At 40.6% G+C, this 20,402-nt stretch overlaps 1 protein-coding gene across 1 annotated transcript in view; it reads left to right on the top strand.

Annotated features, from left to right (window-relative positions):
- Positions 1 to 20,402, top strand: part of NXN (nucleoredoxin) — a 175,181-nt gene that overhangs the window by 131,258 nt on the left and 23,521 nt on the right. Inside the window, exons 5-6 of the mRNA XM_075850402.1 lie at positions 1,955 to 2,061; positions 8,564 to 8,743. Coding sequence (XP_075706517.1) covers positions 1,955 to 2,061; positions 8,564 to 8,743 — 287 coding nt within the window. The remainder of the gene's footprint in view (positions 1 to 1,954; positions 2,062 to 8,563; positions 8,744 to 20,402) is intronic.

The following is a 20,402-nucleotide window of genomic DNA, read 5'->3' as shown; positions in this document are numbered from 1 at the left end:
GATTTCACCATATTTTTTGTATGTGCCATTAATATATTTATATAAGTTAATCATGTCCCCCCTTAGTCGTCTTTTTTCAAGGCTAAATAGGTTTAATTCTTTCAATCTTTCCTCATAACTTAAATTCTCCATGCCCCTTATTAGCTTCGTTGCTCTTCTTTGTATTTTTTCCAACTCCAGGGCATCCTTTCTATGAACTGGAGCCCAGAACTGAACTGCATATTCTAGATGAGGCCTCACTAATGCTTTGTAAAGTGGCATTATTACATCCCTGTCCCGCGAGTCCATGCCTCTTTTAATACACGACAATATCCTGCTGGCCTTTGAAGCAGCTGATTGACACTGCATGCTGTTATTGAGTTTATGATTTACAAGTACACCCAGATCCTTCTCAACAAGTGAATCCGCCAGTGTAGCGCCCCCTAGGACATATGATGCATGCAGGTTGTTGGTACCAAGATGCATAACTTTACATTTATCTACATTAAACTTCATTTGCCAAGTGGACGCCCAAACACTTAGTTTGTTTAAATCTGCCTGTAATTCATGAACATCTTCCATAGTCTGAACTATATTACATAGCTTGGTGTCATCTGCAAAAATAGAAATAGTGCTATTAATCCCTTCCTCTATATCATTAATAAATAAGTTGAATAATAGTGGTCCCAGCACTGAACCCTGGGGTACACCACTTATAACCGGGGACCATTCAGAGAAGGAATCATTGACCACAACCCTCTGGATACGGTCCTTGAGCCAATTCTCAATCCAATTACAAACTATATTTTCTAAACCTATAGTCCTTAATTTACCCATTAGGCGTCTATGGGGGACAGTGTCAAATGCCTTTGCAAAGTCCAAAAACACTAAATCCACAGCGGCCCCTCTGTCTAGGGGGTTCTTTCACTGCAATTGACTGCCAAGGAGAGCATGGGGGTATGCTTTGGTTTACCACGTGACGTAAAAAGTAAATCCATGTCTGACAATCTCCACTGTCCGGGTATGTCCACACGGATTAGCAAAATACGTCTGAAAATACGGAGCTGTTTTCAGGCGAAGACCGATCCTGATTTTCAGACTTTTTTGTGGCGTATTTTACGGACGTTATAGGAGCTGTTTTTCAATGGAGTCAATGAAAAACGTACCAAGAAGTGACATGCACTTTCGCGGGCGTCTTTTTACGCGCCGTATTTTGACCGACGCGTAAAATAACATCTCGTGGGAACAGAACCCCGTAAAACCCATTGAAAGCAATGGGCAGATGTTTGTAGGTGTAATGGAGCAGTTTTTTTCACGTGTAATTCGAGGCGTTAAACGCTCAGTTTACGTCTGAAAACAGTGCGTGTGAACATACCCTCAGACAGCTACTTCCCAGGCCGAGATTAAAGGAGAAAGACTTCACATAAGGATTCAGGAGCATCAGAAGCTTTTATTTCTGACCTAGAGGTACACATTTTGCCAGAATAAAGTGGCATTTTTAGTGGGAACGTCTAATGATTTGATGTATAAGGCCTTGTTAACACAGTGCAGTTTTGCATGTATTTTTTCAGCCAGAACTGGGGAAAAAAGCACTATAAGTATTTCCTTTATACTTCTGTTTAGGATCCGATCCTGGTTTTGGCACTGTGTGAACAAGGCCTATAGGGGGCTGGCAGACACCCTTGAAACATCCAGTCTCAAGAGAGGTTGTGAACAATTAATGACAGGTTTGGTTTTCCTTTCTTTTATTGTGCTCCGAGTTCAGCAACTTTCGAGGCACCTGGCGGTCACTTCCTACTTTTTCATCCACCGTGAATTCTATACATATTTAGCCTCATTTTCTGCCATAGTATAAAACATCCATCTGCAGGATCCAGAACTTCTGCTACTGATTTTACGGTTGGCATTATTCAAAGGTTTGTAGAATTTTCTTACAACAAATGTATTAACACAATAGTGTGTTTCTCTTCCCCAGATCTGAAGAATCCTTTAAACAGTATTTCAGTGAAATGCCTTGGCTGGCTGTTCCATATAGTGATGAGGCAAGAAGGTCAAGGCTGAACCGCTTATATGGAATACAAGGTGAGCGCACTGCTTATTGTGTACCTGGTGGGGATCAAGATGACCCCTGTTCAGAATGTTACATTCACTTCTGTACAATTTCAATGTATTCAAGAGGAAAAAAACGTAGTTTGTGCTCTCTGAACAACACCTTTCCATATACCCTATTTAATCATTTGGACATCGTAGTGGGCAGGTCCCCTGCTTGGACAACCTCTAACACCTTGGTGCCACAGTAGTTTTTGTTTTCCACTCTCTCCCCCCCCCCCCCCCCATTCCAAGATCAATGATTTTTATTATTTTTCAGTCAATAGAATAGTGTGAAGGCTTATCTTTTGCGTGAGGAGTTGTAGTTTCTATTGCTACTATTTAATGTACCATATAATGTACTGGGAAACGTAAAATTTAGTTGTTTTTTTAAGTTTTACTACTTTTATAAAGGAAAAGCTATTTGTTAAAAACAATATTTGTTTTGTTTCACCATATTCTGAGAGCCATAACTTTTTTACATTTTCCGTCGTTTGAGTGGTGTGAGGGCTTATTTTTTGTAGACGAGCTGTAGTTTTTATTTGTTGCATTTAAATAATGTTGTAATAGTTTGGACTTTTATAGATGCAGCGATTTCAATTCTATTTATTTTAAAGAAAAACATTACATATACACAACTATGGAGGAAAAATCAAAAAAAATGTTTACCTTTTTTTGTACACTAATAAATACTTTTTTTTTACATTTTTTTATTAGTCCCCCTAGGGGGTTTTAACTAGCGATTGTCAGATCGCTGGTACAATACACTGAAATACTAATGTATTGCTGTGCGTTGTCATTTTTATCGGCTCCAAGAGGCAGGGCTTCACAGGAGCAGAAAGAAGGCGGACCTGGGGGGCCTTCATTAGGGGGAAATGGGTTGTCTGAGGGGGCTGCCTTCCTCTTTTTAACAGCTTAGATGTCGCGGTCGCTAATGTTTGAGAGTTCGCTTTATACTTTAACTCACATACAATGATGTACAGTGTCAAGGGTTAAAGCAAGCATTGAGGTATTGGGGATATAATTTAGGGACACAAAAAAACCGCAATAAAAGAAAATCAATTTCTAAGCACACAAACAGACTTTGTAGCATTGTAAAATAAAGTGCCTATAAAAGGTATCTACCCCTTGAATGTTTTTATATTTTATTGTGTAATAAAATTAAACAGTAGAGCTAGCGGTATTACCAACTCAGACATTTATTCCACAGGATATGCCATCAATTTCTGATAGGTGCAAGTTGGGACCTGCACCTATCTCCAGAATGAGGATCACGTGACCGCCATGCCGCCTAGTGAGGCAGCCTCCAGGGGAAGAATGAATATGTGGCCGCACAAATGTGTGCATCCATATCTATACATTTCTAAGGGGGCTACGGAAACAGCCATGCCTGTTCTTTCGCTCTCCACCGTGACGCGGTTCCTGCTTCACCAGGAGCGATGGAGGTTGGTTGACCCCCGTTCTGGAGATAGATGCAGGTCCCAGCTCTGGGTACCGCACCCATCAGACATTTATGGCATATCCTGTATTATGGCTCTATGGTGTACAGACCAATAATAGGGCAGTCATAGAGGTCCATGAGGCATTTACTGTTCCTCTGTATGCCTCCCTAGTACATACGAAGGCATACGGTGGTTTTTTTTTTTCTGCCGGATTCCATAAGAAACCATTGTAAAAAAAAATCATAGCATGTTCCAGGCGCCGTATAGATATTCTCCCCTAGAAGCATTGCTACAAGGGGAGAGCATCTTCATACATACTGAATCCGATGGAGGCTGGATTGCTGTCGTACAGGCTCCGTGCACTGGGCGCTGCCTACAGACAAAAGCTCTTACATTAGTGTTCTACATTCATTATAAATGATAAACACAAAATAATTGGATTCACAACAATTCACTCCTGTTTCTATGACACACTTTTATCTCCACTGGCCTGGCTCACCTCCTCATGTCCAGCCTCACTACGTAACTGAAGAAGCCGATCAAAGCTGGTCTCGCACAGGTTGGTTTCTGAGGATATGTTGATGTCCAGGCAGTTTTTTAAGGCCATCATGCAAAAAGTTATAAAAAAAAAAAGAAAAAAGGCAGCAACTCCGGCAGCATTTCATAACGGAGTGGCAGTTGAGAGAAGATGCTGTGCAGTGCAAAATAAATCCGTGGCATGGACTGTAGAATCTGACCGAATCTAAATTAAAAACCGCTTTGTAAAAAAGTAGTGACATGTCACTTCCTAAAGCGTTATTTCAAGCTGGATTTTCCCGTTTCCCATAAACACTTAAAAAACACTTTGAAAATATGCCTCAAAGTACGCTTCATAAAAACACCTGGATTTCTGAGGTTATTTTCTGTAAGTGTTGTCACTCTACAACACCAGTATATCTTCACAAATGTACGGCACTATAAACGTTTTATTTTAGTACAGATAAAATACATATATATTAAAAGCGACCCATTTAAAATTAATTCATAGAAACAATTTAATACAGGGATTTGTTAAACGGCTACGTCATGAGCTTTTTAATGGCTATTCATGACTTATCTGTTAAATAGATGACATTATAGGCTATGGGTGATGAATGCATTAAACAGATGCCTAACAGTGGGATATTCACCTATAGGCTATGATGGTATCCGTTTAACGGATACGTCATGAAAAAGGCCACGAGAGTTCATGACGTATCTGGAATACTAGGAAAATGGTAAGGTCTTCGTGTTTAACAGACTCTGGCTTCAGCAATAAGGCCTGCTGTAGTCCCTGCTATAGGCAGATCATTTACCTCTCTTGGTAGCTGGCTCCCTACAGGGCCCACTTTTATAGTGCTGCAGCCTCTGCAGCATTACAATCTTACATGTTCCATCTCCCCTATTATAATGTTTGCTATAACTATAGTGTGTTTATACCATGGTATGTAATTATAAAAAAAATTCTGGATTTTTATATCTGAATGCATTCTAATAAATTGTAAGACCAAATGTTGACCACGTGCTATCTTTTGTTTACTTTTATATGTAGTACTGTTCTTTTGGACAGAGCAGTGACCCGCAGATGAGCAGTTGCCCAGGATTGAAAATAACTCTCATAGGCGCTCAACTCCACCTTCAAGACTGGACTTCCTGTCTTGGGCCGTGTGCTTGGTTGTGCATACACTACGTATATTTCTTTCTGGGCATGTGCTACCTGCCCTTAACCTGTTAGTGACCGCCAATACGCCTTTTCACGGCGGCCAATAATGGGGTTTATTCTGATGCATACGCCTTTTCACGGCGGCCACTAATGGGCTTTATTCTGATGCATACGCCTTTTCACGGTGCTGCATCAGAATAAATTAACAGAGCAGGTAGCCGTTCGTTCTACCTGTTCTCAGCTACCAGAGATAACTGGGGGCATCCCTGCTCGAATGGGCAAGATCGGTATCGATCTCACCCGTATAACCCCTCAGATGCGGCGCTCAAGTTGTTATTGCAGTGTATTATAAAAGCAATCGGATGATCGCCTATTAAAGTCCCCAAGTGGGACTAGTAAAAAAAAAGTTTAATAAAGTTAATAAAAAAATTTGAAAAGAAAAAACATGAAAAACCCACTTTTTCCCCTTACAAAATGCTTTACTATTCAAAAAAAATAAAGTAAAAAAGTTACACATATTTGGTATTGCCGCGTCCGTAACGACCCCAACTATAAAGGTATTACATAATTTAATCCGCATGGGGAACGCCGTAAAAAATAAAATAAAAAACAATGAAAAAATTGCTGTTTTCTGTGAGTCCTGCCTTAAAACAAATGTGATAAAAAGTCGCATCTACTCCAAAATGGTACCAATAAAAACTACAAGTCGCCCCGCAAAAAAAAAAAAAGCCCTCACACAACTGCATTGGCGGAAAAATAAATAAGTTACGGCTCTTCAAATATCGAGACGCAAAAACAAATAATTTTGAAAAAAAAGCGTTTTTACTGTGTAAAAGTAGTAAAACATACAAAATCTATACAAATTTGGTATCGTTGCAATCGCGACAACCCGCTGAATAAAGTTATTGTGTTATTTATACCACACGGTAAACAGCGTAGACTTAGGACGCAAAAAAGAGTGGCGAAATTTGGAGGGTTTTTTCTCCCCCCCCCCCCCAAATAAAAGTTAATCAATAAATTATATGTACCCCAAAATAGTTCTATTAAAAAATACAACTTGTCCCGCAAAAAACAAGACCTTATACAGCTATGTCGACGCAAAAATAAAAAGGTTATAGCTCTTGGAATGCAACGATAGAAAAACTTAAAAAATAGCTTGGTCATTAAGGTTTAAAGTAGGCTGGTCACTAGGGGGTTAAGGGAACAGTATACACAGGACACATTGCTCCCTACCAGGAGAATGGTGGTCTGTAGGTGTACAATTTTTTTTGCCTCCATATATCCTGTTGTCCAGTTTTAATACATTGCATTACTGCAGGTCCCCAGAAAAAAAATTACATGACTTATATAGATCCGAATAAAGATGGTCGATTATTTTGAAAGAACATTAAAAAAATATGATGCATTTTTTTTTTTTTTTGTAGTGGAAAGGTTTGGTTGTTGGTCCTTTTTGAATGAGAAGTCTTACAGGCAATTGTGCAATGGAAGTACAAGAGCGCTCTGAGCAAGCAGTATACTTTTGTTTGCTTAGTGGTTAACTACAATGTTTTATGTATGTAAGGTTTATTTCATGGGGATTAGAAACGGTTTCTAAAAGCACAGATTAGATGTAGTAGCATTACATGAGATCACACGCCAGTATTAAAGAAGTCTCTGAGATCCTTCTGGAAGCACGTTGCCTGACATGCTTGAACACAGACTCGTCTGCTCTGAATCAACCCTGTGTTAACACATTTTCAGTTGTTTATGTGGGTTTACATGTGTTTACATTCAGACCAAGCTTTTGTGGCATTCCAAAACATTATGTAAACCTTTTTCTTTGCATTCAGAGATGTGAGGCCTCATGCACACGACTGTAAAAAAATCTTGGTCCACAATTACAGACCCATTCAGTTCTATTGGCCGCGGACACCTTCTGTATCGCTACGGATAGGTGTCTGTGCCAGGATTTATAGAGCATGTCCTATTTTACGGCCCGTGCTCTCATACTTTGGGAGAACAGGTTGAAAATGCAGGCTGCGGCCGGCCGTTCCCGCAATTGTGGGCCGTGATTATGGGCACGGCCATGTGCATGAGGCCTTACTAAACACTGCATCCAGATATCTGTGTAGAGTCCCTTTTGTTTCTCCAAAACCAACGTCTTGTACTCCTATTTTATATACTTTCTGAATTTGTTGCATTGATGCCCAACTCAGTAGTGAGCGTATTGCGTATTATGAGTGTATTGTGTATCTATCCTAGAAAAGCTTGATGTTTGCCATGCTCTGACTCTTATTATACTCTTTATTATGTATTTTCAAAATTCCATATTTAACATTTAGTACATGTGCTCCTAGAGGGGAGCTGCACCTTGACTTTATTGCAATATTAATAAAACTAGAGAATGTTGATACTTGTTTTCTATACCAAATTGTTGCACACTTCCTGACCGTATAAGCTAATAAGTGTTAGGCCTCATTCACATGACAGGGTTTCCCGGCCGGGTGCCGGCCGTTCATAAATCGGCCGGCACCCGGCTGTATTAGGAATAATAGACCCCTAATGGGGCTATTCACACGACCGATTTTTTGACGGCCGGGAAAACCAGCCGTCAAAAAATGGGACATGCTCTATTTTCGGCCGGGTACCTGGCCGCCCGGCTCCCATAGAAGTCTATGGGGCCGGGTAATACACGGCAATCACCGGAATGTGTCCCGAGTGATGGCCGGGTTTTCCGTCGCTTTCGCTCTATCTCCTCCTCACAGCGCAGAGTGCATGTGAGGAGGAGGAGTTTATGCCATTCGGACGAATGGCTGTACGCTGTACACTGTGTGGCAGGGCCGGGGTGTACAGCAGGTGGAAGGGAGCGCTGCGCTGGCTCCCTTCCCCTGCTTGTTTTAAAAGCGCCCTGGCCCGGCGACACCTTCCATGGCGCCGCTAGCAGCTGCTGCGGCTGCTACTACTGTAGCGACGCCACTATAGCAGAGCAGGGAGGTATCTCCCTGCTCTGCGCTAGCCCCACTTTAGCTCCTTGAAGGAGCGGAATCCCCGTGTTTTCGGGGATTCTGCTCCTGGACAGAGTGCTTGATGTCTCTGTCCATATCTGGGCAGTGACATCCGGGGAAACTCCTGAAGCGGAATCCCCGAACACATGGGGATTCCCCTTCAGGAGTTGCCGCTGATGTGACTGTCCAGATCTGCCCGGCCCGGAACGGATGCAAAACTTTATGCAAACCGGCCGGGCAAAATGGCCGATTTTACCGGTCGACACTCGGGCTCGGGCGGGACCCTGTCGTGTGAACCCAGCCTTACACTGTGTGTATGAAGCATGATTTGTTTACAATTTATTTTTCAGGTGTTTTTTTTATAATGAACACTGTCATTATTTTTGCAGGCATTCCAAATGTCATTATACTGGATCCAAAAGGAGAGGTCATAACACGACAAGGGAGAGTGGAAGTTCTTCGTGATATTGACTGCAAAGAGTTCCCATGGCACCCCAAACCTGTTGTAGAACTAACAGAATTAAATGCTGTTCAGCTGAACGAGGGTCCCTGCCTTGTTCTTTTTGTAGGTATGGAAATCAAATAGTGGTCATATTACAATATTAAATTGGATAACATATTACACCGTACAGAAAGTTAGCATCATGATTGGTTTCCATTGATTCATACAAAGATATGTGACTCGGGGGCAAATGTATTTAATTTAATGACAAATCATTTTACAATTAGTCATTACTCTTCAGTTATGTGTGCCCCCTGTTTTAGATAATATCTATGAGAAGGTAATTCTTACCGTAGTAAATCTTAATTAACCTTCTATGCTCAATTGTTTAGTTACAGCTGACAGATCCTCCTGGTCTCTAGAACACTAATCTTCACAGATCTGCTCTGCCTTCTTAAGCTGGCCGTTTTCTGAATGACTTGTCGTTCATGGTTGGTTTGTGAAGCTTGTGGCTCTAGATGACAAGGCAATAAGTTAAAAGAAATCGCTGATCGATACCTGTCTTGATCAGTGGCCTAGTTTGGTATTTTATTTATGGGATACTGATCTGTTTGGTATGAATGACTTTACAAGACTGCACCAACAATGATTTTAAAAAAATCCGAAATTGCAGATCAATTTTTCCACAGATTTCTGTCAACATCTGTCACGCTTGTACGTGTTGTGAAAAGGTGCCGACGATCGGCAGATAATGGTCTAAACCATTGCTTAACCAAATTCTCTAGTATATGGCCTGCTTTAGGTTTTATTCACTCTGTGGGCTTCTCTAAGTTTGTGACACCTTATGATACTAATAGTTTTGCTTTTTGTAAATACAGCTTACTGTGAATAAGGAAACTAAGTGAATTCTTTTGAAGAGTTACACAAAGTGCAGCCGGGGGAGCATGAGGATCAGCAACTGTAGCAGTAATGTAAAATAGGAGGTACATTCTATAGTCATTGGTAATGAGCGAAATTTCAATAAAAGGACTATTTTCCCCATTATAGACAATAGACACTAAAATACAGATCTGTATTTTACCCTGAATCTATCTATCTATCTATCTATCTATCTAAATTTCTGTTGCATGTTCTGAAGGCACGGCCAAATTACTGGACCAATCTGCAACAAATTTGGCACATGTGTATCTCACACTTCTGAAGGTTTAGACTGGGTTTCAGCTCTCTAGGACCTACCGTTCTCTAAATATATTCACAAAAGCAAATATGACAACACTGGCTTCAACATCAAGGACCTCCCTCCATATCACATGACCTGTATTACCCAATAGAAGCTCACAGGTCCTTCATTCTTAGCCTCACTCACATACACACAGTTTGACCAGGTTTCCATAACAACCAAGCTATTTTTCTTTACTCGACATGTTACTTGCTGTAAACGAACTGTACCTATACTGGATTGGAGCGGTCTCATTGATTGAAACCCTTTCATACCAGTCATGCCTCCAAATAGGGACCTTGCACTTAGACAAAAGACTCCTGTGGGAAAGCGCATGGCTGCTGCCCGAGCTGCTGAAATCTCTCAACAGAACCAAGCCTGTGGATTTCAGCATTCTCATAAATTGAACCCCTTTCAGACCAGTCATGCCTCCAAAAAGGAACCCTGCACTTGGACTTTATCGGATATGTTGGCTTCATATCAGTAGGAAATTAAGCTTTTAACCCCTAGGCGGACCATGAGGCAACTGTACGTCCTGGTGGCCAGTGTCTTAGTGCACGAGGACGTACAGTTACTGCGCGGTTCCTGGTGCACACGGTCAACGACAGTGCGCACCGGGAACCGGGAGGCCAGCTGTCCCTGACACTCCACTGTTGCCGATCAGCGGCTAATTTCCGCTGATTCCGGCAATTAACCCCTTAAATTCGGCAGCGTAATGTATTCTAGGTAGTGTAATGTATTCTAGCAGTGATCAGAGCTGCAGGTAAAAAAAGAAAGTGTAAAAAGTAACAAAAAAATGTAAAAAAAAGTTAAAAAATGTTTTACAAAAGTGTAAAATGAAAAGATTTTTTTTCCCTATAATAAGTCTCTTATTATAGGAAAAAAATTAAAACGTTAAACAGTACACATATCTGCTATCACCGCGTTCGTAACGACCCAAACTATAATTATATTTTTCCCGCACGGTGAACACCGCAAAAAAAATAAACGAAAAACAATGCCAGAATCACTATTTTTTGGTCACCAACCCTCCCAAAATATAGAATAAAAAGTGATCAAAAAGTCACATGTACACCAAAATAGTATCAATAAAAGCTACAACCCATCCCGCAAAAAACAAGCCCTTACACCAAAAATTATGGCTCTCAGAATATGATGACTCAGAGAATTAATTATTTTATAAGCAAGTGATATTATTGTGCAAACGTTGCAAAACATAAAAAAAACTATATACATATGGTATTGCCGTAATCATACCGACCCGCAGAATAAAGTAAAACTGTAATTTTTAGCGCATAATGAACGCTGTAAGAAATAAAGAATTTAAAATGCCCAAATCCCTGTTTTTTGGTCACCTTAGCTCTAAATAAAATGTAATAAAAAGTGATCAAAAAGTTGTATGTACCAATAAAAACTACAGCTCGTCCCGCCAAAAATAAGCCCTCACACCGCTCAATCGGCCAAAAAATAAAAAAATTATGGCTCTCAGAATGTGTGGATACAAACATTTATATTTTTTTAACAAATAGTTTTTTCTTTGTTAAAGTAGTAAAATATAAAAGAAACTATATTAATTTAGTATCGCCGTAATCGTATTGACCTTCAGAATAAAGTTAAGTTGTCATTTTTACCGTACAGTGAAAGGGGTAATAACGAAATCCAAAAAACAATGGAGGAATCTGTTTTTTCCAATTTCACCCTGCAAAGAATTTTAGTTTCAGTTTCCCAGTACATTATATGGTACTTTAAATGGTGTCAATAGAAACTACAACTCTTCCCTCAAAAAATAAGCCCTCACACCGCTCTATTGATGGAAAAATAAAAACGTTATGGCGTTTGTAAGGCGGAGAGTGAAAAACTAAAATGAAAAAGCAAAAAGATCAGTCCTGCAAAGGTTAATTTCTTTAAAAAAATAAAAAACAATTATTACGACGTGGGGTATTGTCATACTCGGGAGAGATTGCGTTACAAATTTAGGGTGACTTTTTCTCCTTTATCCCTTGTGAAAATGAAAAAATGCAACATTTTAGTGGACAAAAATTTTGATATTAATTTTTACAGCCTAATTCCACTAAATTCTGCAAAAAATCTGTGTGGTCTAAATGCTCACTATACCCCTAGAAAAATTCATTGAGGGGTGTAGATTCCCAAATGGGGTAACTTTTGGGGTGTTTCCACTGTTTTGTTCCCTCCAGGGTGTTGCAAACGAGACTTTGCACTGAAAACCAATCCATCAAAAATATGCGCTCCAAAATCCAAATGGCGCTCCTTCACTTCTGAGCCCTGCTGTGGGTCCATACAGCAGTTTATTACCACATATGGGATATTTCCGTCATCGGGAGAAGATGCTTTATAAATGGTGGGGTGCATTTTCTTCTTTATTCCTTGTAAATATTGTAAATTTCTATGTTTTTTTCAGAGAAAAAAGTAGATTTTTATTTTCACAGACTAACTCCAATAAATCTAGCAAAATGCCTGTGAGGTCAACTAACTATACACCCCTCAAGGAATTTATCTAGGGATAGTTTCCAAAATGGGGTCACTTTTGGGGAGTTTCCACTGTTTTGGCACCACAAGACCTCTTCAAATCAGACATGGTGCCTAAAATATAATGTAAAAAAAAAAAGCAGACCCCAAAATCCTGTAGGTGCTTTTTTGCTTTCTGAGGCCGGTGTTTCGATCCATTAAGACACTAGGGCCACATGTGGGATATTTCTAAAAACTGCAGAATCTGGGCAATAAATAGAGACGGTTTTACCAGAGAAATGCAATCAATGTTACAGGAAAAAAATTATTACAAATGAATTTCGGCAAAAAAAAAATAGCATTTGTAAATCTCCCCTCTACTTTGCTTTTTTTCCTGTGAAACTCCTAAAGGGTTAAGAAACTTTCTGAATGCTGTTTTGAATACTTTGAGGGGTGCAGTTTTTAAAATGGGGTTGTTTATAGGGGGATTCTAATATATAAGGCCCTCAAAACCACTTCAGAACTGAACTGGCCCCTGTAAATATAGCCTTTTGAAATTCTCTTGAAAATGTGAGAAATTGCTGCTAAAGTTCTAAGCCTTGTAACGTCCAAGAAAAATAAAAGGATGTTCAATAAACTATGCCAATCTAATGAAGACATATGGGGGATGGTAACTAGTGACTATTTTGTGTGGTATTACTATCTGTTTTACAAGGAGATACATTTAAATTTAGAAAAATGCTAATTTTTGCAAATTTTTTCTACATTTTGGTATTTTTCACTAATAAATATTGAATTTATCGACCACATTTTTCCAGTATCGTAAAGTACAATATGTCACGAGAAAACAATCTTAGAATCGCTTGGATAGGTAAAAGCATTCCCAAGTTATTACCACATAAAGTGACACATCAGATTTGAAAAAATCACCTGCGTCCACAAGGCCAAAACAGGCTCAGTCCTGAAGGGGTTAACCACACGCACAAACAACAAACAAATGGACCAGTGTGAAGCCGGGTAACTGACTTTTATAATATAGAATATCAATGTCTGTCTGTCCTCTATAGGCATCCAAACACCTCAACTATTTGACCCCAAATTTGGCACATGGGTACATCGAGTGTTACGGAAGGTTTTCGTGAAGGTACCGACCTTTCTGTTCTCTGTTATCAGCCATTATCACATCATGTTTTTATCCGGCAGTAGCAGGTAGTGCACTTTACAAGATAATCCTAGATGGGAAGGTACAGGGGAGCAGTTACCCATAGCAACCAATCAGATTACTGATGGCCAGGACCTGTTTAGCTGTTAGGTATTTAGGAAGTTAAAATTGAAATAAACAGAGTGTAACTTCCGGTGTATATACTACTAGCGATTTCCCCGTAAACCCAAGAAAATACGAGGGCATGGATTGGGCACCCTTGACAAGTACAGAATTTACAAAAGTATTAATTGCTACAATTTATGTTCTTCCTTAGAGATCAACACTTTTTTTTTTTTTCTAAATATACTCGTTATACAGGCATGTAATGAAATCAAACAAATAATATGAGCAGGATTACTTGACTGACCATGACTGCTTACACTTTGGAAGAAGAGTTCATTAGTCAGAGGGAATATTTATATCACACTCTGGCTACTGAGTGACCTTAATAGATGTAAACAGATATTCATCGCACTGTGTTATGTGCTGTTTGCAAATTATTATATGTAGTCTTCGCTGTTCCTGCAATGATTGGATTATTAACTGTGTATGAAATATTTTATGGGTACATCTGCAAAATATCCTTTCTCACAATTAATAATCGTTTTTTTAAAAAAAAACTTATTACCAATCGAAACAGAGCCAGAATAATTTCCTTGTGTTACAGCATCTGTGCAAAAGATATTCCAGGATTAGATAAAAGGTGTTTTCCAGAAACAGCATCACGTCTGTCCATGGGCTTTATCTGGTACTGCAGCTCAGCCCATAGACAGATTTGGTGCTGTTTCTGGAAAGAAAAATAGTTTCCAATCCTGGACTCCTTTCAACTAGTTGCTTAGAAGGTTTTTGGACATTTTGCACCAGGACAATAATCAAACTGTACAAAAATAACCTATATGATCAAATAAATCTCATTAAACTCCCATATTCATATATAAACCTACAGAAAAATCAAATGCTACAAAGCCGTGCATATATATATATAAATTGACAACTTTATTGAAGTTATACATTTAAAACATTATTTAAAAACTGAAGGAAACTCCACATGTGGAACAAACCGACACAGCAGTTGGTAATATATATATATTACCCAGCCCGGCCTCTTAGTGACAATAGTCACTATAAGAGGGCTGATTTCCCCTGTAACTGCGGCTGCTGTGCATAGACTATTTACAGTGTGGTTTTTTGCTTGCTGCCCGAGCGACCCTGTGACTGCCAGGGACCCTAAGGAGACGATAGAATCAGGTTTCGCTGCTTCTATCTTCTTTGATCTCTTTTACACAGCGCTCAGGCCGCTGCCTCTATTGGTCCCGGTGATCATGTGACTGGTCACATCATCGCCGGGTGCTGTTAGTGGCAGACTGCTGCTGGGTCTTACTAGACAATAGTCACTACAAGAGGGCTGATTTCCCCTGTGCAGCCCCAGTTACAGTGGAAAAACATGGTGGAAAAGAAGAAAGAAAAAAAAAAAATAGTCCCCCAAAAGGTCTTTTCTGACCTTTTGAGGGACAGACCATAGTAATAAAAAAATAAAAGTAAAATAAAGTGCAAAAAAATGAATACTAAATACACATAAAATACCCAACCCAAAAAAAAAAACATCTGTCCCCCCCCCCGCCAATCATTGTCGTAACGTTAGCCCTAAGCCAATTACCCTAAAATAGACATGTAATATATTAAAGTTTATGGTATACAATGACTATCACAAATAAAAAAAATCTATTTTAGGGTAAAACTATGTTATTACCAGAAAAAAATAACTAAAATGTAAAAAAAACTAATTTTTTTACTATTATTTTCACAATTTAAGCCTAAAAATTCTAAAATTGCAAAAAGGATGTGTATAAAAATGATAAAAAAAAAGAAACCTGCATTGTCTACAGAAAAAAACAATGCAAAAATCACATCGCTAGCCTAGAAAAAGGGCTAAACGGTGTCTGGTACTGAAGGATCAAGATGGAGCCCAGTCCTGAACCAGTTAAATAAAATGCGAATCCAGTTAATGAAAGCAGTACCACAAACCGTAGTCTTTCAGAACAGCAAGTAGAAAGGACCATTCCACACGGTTGAAGACTTTTGTTGCATTGATGACAGCAGTTCCTGTTATCACCATTATCAGATTTCAATTGGATATTTAAAATTGACCACTTTTTATATTAATAGAAGTTGTTTTGTTAGGCATAAATCCTGATTGGTCTGGATTCACAATTTCTTCAATTACCGATGATGAACAATTGTCAATTATTTTTTACGAGATTATAATATCCGAGTTCAACAATGCAATTACCGTATTTTCCGGACTATAAGGCGCACCGGATTATAAGGCGCACTTTCTATGAGCGCCTTATAAGCAATCATGTTTCATATATAAGGCGCACTGGATTATAAGGCGCAGCACATTACCGTTAAATAAACCATTGCTCAGACTGCAAGTCAAAATTTATTACACTTTTTAACAATAACTTGCAACTGGTTCAGCTGTAATTGCAAATCAAAACGTTTAGGGTATGTGCACACACACTAATTACGTCCGTAATTGACGGACGTATTTCGGCCGCAAGTCCCGGACCGAACACAGTGCAAGGAGCCGGGCTCCTAGCATCATACTTATGTACGACGCTAGGAGTCCCTGCCTTGCTGCAGGACAACTGTCCCGTAGTATAATCATGTTTACAGTACGGGACAGTTGTCCTGCAGCGAGGCAGGGACTTCTAGCATCTAGCAGGGACTTCTAGCATCGTACATAAGTATGATGCTAGGAGCCCGGCTCCTTGCACTGTTCGGTCCGGGACTTGCGGCCGAAATACGTCCGTCAATTACGGACGTAATTAGTGTGTGTGCACATACCCTTACCGTACTAATAAATTCATAGGCGCACGGGGGGGAGGAGCATGGTGTGTGCTGTGGTATGCCGCCGCTGACCCCTGCCGCCCACGATAGAGGTAAAGGATCCTGTATGAACCCCTCTCTTTACTGTCGGGTTCATATATAAGGCGCACCGGATTATAAGGCGCACTTTCTATTTCTGAGAAATTCTCAGCATTTTATGTGCGCCTTATAGTCCGGAAAATACGGTAGTCTATAAGAGTTCATGGTCATCGCAGTCTTCCCTGGTTTCTGAATTAGACTTAGAATAGATTCAGACATTCATCTAGTTGACTGCTGCAAATCAAATTCAGAATTAAACACAGATAACTGAGGCAACAGTATACTTTTATATTTATCATAGATTTCAATAGGAATCACGTTAGTTCCTGTTGCTTTAGTCTTCGTAAAAGTTAAACCAGCTATCTCTACTTTTTTTTTAAATAATTCTAAGAAGAGAAGGGTGACTAGATGAGCTACAGTATGCTCTGATAAGGGGTGGGGGCAGGTAATAACATGAACAAAAGTTATCCCTGCCCCTGCTGTGATCTGAAGCTATAGAGGAAGTGGAGAGTAGGATCACAGATCCTCTTCCTGTACGCTGCCAGCACGTCCCCTGCTAGTCCCTTCTCTGCTTTTCACAAAGGCTGAAGTGAGCGCTGCAAGTATATGCAGCTTTAACTAAGATTCTTGGCTTTAAAACAGACAGGATTGCAGCTCTAGTCGCGATCTAGCCTTAGCTGGAGCTTTTAGTAGCAAGGTCGTATCTGGCACATCCTTGGCTCCTGGAGGGCTTCCCTGCCAGGACGTATGAGATACATCCTCTGCAGGGAAATGGTTAAAGTGGAAACTTATTAATACAGTGAAACCTCTACAAAAGTTAGCTTCTTTGAGAAGAGAAACCCCCATCCAGACTATATTTTCAGTAAAATGTTTTCAATTTTATGTTTTGTGTATATTGGCTTCTTTTATTTATTTATTTTTATTTTTTTTGAGGACCACTGCCCTATAAAAGCCCATTTTTACTGCAATTATAGTTGTCAATCTCAAAAGGTTTACTGTACTTACACATGTATGTAGTATCTTCTCACATTTTATATAATATCTTTACTGGTTATGACCTAATCAGATCAAATTTACTTAACATTACAGAAAAAGGCCATACTTACAGATACAAGGGCAGGTTAAAACACTAGTTCCCAGCAGGATGCAGACAAGCCACAATGCTATATTGGGAGGTGGCACAGGTGCAAAATACTGATGAACAGCCACTAACACATCTACTATTAATGAGGGGTGGATGCTCTGTATTATAACTGCACACAGATAAGGCTTCTATAAGGGTGCCAGTGACACGGTTGCATGTAGCGCACCATGCTGCTGACTTACAGCCTATTAGTTCGACCAATATTATTAGATCAGACGGGCTGCCCAGCACCTTCTAAGTATACTACACAAATAACTGACATCCCATTATCCCCCAACATTACAAAGCCAGGCGGCATCCTGCAAAAATAATAAACGTGAGGTATTAGTTGATATTTTGGCCAGAAAATACAAGCTTTCAACCCGCGTCATATTTCAAACAAATCACAGAAAAATAGTATCAGATTTACTTAAAATCACAGAAAAGGCCATACTTACTGATACAAAGTCGGGTTAAACATCAGTTCCCTTCAGGATGCAGACAAGCCCACAATGTTATATCAGAAGGTGACACAGGTGCAAAATACTGATGAACAACCATTCACACACCTATGATTCTTGAGGAGGCTGCTTAGTATGATAATTGTGAAAAAAAAATATATGGGATGCACACCTATGTTGACGGTGTGGTGCAAAGGGGTTGGGATGAACACTGGCTAGTCTGGCAGACGTCCATATACGATTCTTTACTGCATTACTTTAGCGACAGTGATAAAGACCATGGATTGTCCGAAACGTCATTATTAAGTCGCTTCAACTCATGTATTCATATAAAAACGCTGATTACATATGAAATAATATATGATATACGGCTTTGTGAAAAAATAAATCTATTCAACTTGCAATATATTTTCTTGTTGAGTGCTGGGGTATTCGTGACAAGTATGATAATTGTGACATGCTGAGTATAAAAACATATGCTTTAAAAATTTTACTGGTACCTCTTGTATTGCACGATACGTTATGATACAGCAATATTTTGGTGATGTAGTCTCAAATCTATTTAAGAACATTGGGTGTACATTCTACTAAAGTGAAGGCCTACCTGCAGCAGTCTTCTGGTTTCTTTGTTGATGTCTATGCTGTCCTGAAGCGGTCCATAACACCAAGCTAATGCAACATATAAGCAGGGCCGCCATCAGGAATTTCAGGGCCCCATACAGCTAAATTTTCTGTGCCCCCTTTTACTGCTCGCGGGAAAAAGATGCCGACGCCTCCCATTGAAATCAATGGGAGGCATTTTCGGGCCGTTTTTGACGAGTTTTGCGACGCGGTTTCCGCGTCAAAAAACTAGTTAAAATACTCCGTGTGAACATAGTCTTACACGTATAAATTCCCTGCGAGTGGTGCAGCACCCCAGCCTACTGTATAATGACATTCTGCAGCTTTCTGTCTTCCTGCTTCAGTTCCTCATGATTTTCAAGGTCTCTGCCTGCTGTCTGTGAATGAGAACATTAAAACCAGTCCTGGCTTATTACTTTCACAGCTTTTGGTCTTGTTACAATGTATCAGTGTAGATAAGAGCCATCATCTTGAGTCCAGTACAGGAGAGGGGTTTGTGCTGTTGCTGTGTTTAGCTCACAGATGATTGACTGATACATTGTAACAAACTTTCTTATATACAACTTTAACGCCATACTGTCCCCCTTGTAGAGAACACCATACTGCCCCCCTTGTAGAGAACGCCATACTGCCCCCCTTGTAGAGAACGCCATACTGCCCCCCTTGTAGAGAACGCCATACTGCCCCCCTGTAGAGAACGCCATACTGCCCCCTTGTAGAGAACGCCATACTGCCCCCCTTGTAGAGAACGCCATACTGCCCCCCTTGTAGAGAACGCCATACTGCCCCCTTGTAGAGAACGCCATACTGCCCCCTTGTAGAGAACGCCATACTGCCCCCCTTGTAGAGAACGCCATACTGCCCCCCTTGTAGATAATGCCATACAGCCCCCTCTGTAGATAGCGCCATATAGCCCCCCTGTAGATAACGCCATATAGCCCCCTTTGTAGATAACGCCATACAGCCCCCTCTGTAGATATCTACAAAGGGGGCTGTATGGCGTTCTCTACAGAGGGGGCTGTATGGCGTTCTCTACAGAGGGGGCTGTATGGCGTTCTCTACAGAGGGGGCTGTATGGCGTTCTCTACAGAGGGGGCTGTATGGCGTTCTCTACAGAGGGGGCTGTATGGCGTTCTCTACAGAGGGGGCTGTATTGCGTTCTCTACAGAGGGGGCTGTATGGCGTTCTCTACAGAGGGGGCTGTATGGCGTTCTCTACAGAGGGGGCTGTATGGCGTTCTCTACAGAGGGGGCTGTATGGCGTTCTCTACAGAGGGGGCTGTATGGCGTTCGCTACAGAGGGGGCTGTATGGTGTTGGCTACAGGGGGGCTGTATAGCGTTACCCACAGGGGGGCTATATGGCGTTATCTACAATGGGGGCTGTATGGCGTTATCTACAGGGGGGACTCTGTATGGCATTCTCTACAGTGGGGGCTGTATGGCGTTATCTACAGAGGGGGCTGTAGGTAACGCTATACAGCCCCCCCTGTAGGTAACGCTATACAGCCCCCCTGTAGGTAACGCTATACAGCCCCCCCTGTAGGTAACGCTATACAGCCCCCCCTGTAGGTAACGCTATGCAGCCCCCTGTAGGTAACGCTATACAGCCCCCCCTGTAGGTAACGCTATGCAGCCCCCTGTAGGTAACGCCATGCAGCCCCAACCCCCCCCCCCCCAAAAAAAAATCTGACCTACAGTGTGTCCTACAAAAGACATGTATCCCCTATCCACAGGATAGGGGATACATGTGTGATCGCTAGC

Source organism: Rhinoderma darwinii, chromosome 2, assembly GCF_050947455.1.
Source record: "Rhinoderma darwinii isolate aRhiDar2 chromosome 2, aRhiDar2.hap1, whole genome shotgun sequence".
NCBI lineage: Eukaryota > Metazoa > Chordata > Amphibia > Anura > Rhinodermatidae > Rhinoderma > Rhinoderma darwinii.
This window is presented reverse-complemented; position numbering and strand designations above follow the sequence as displayed.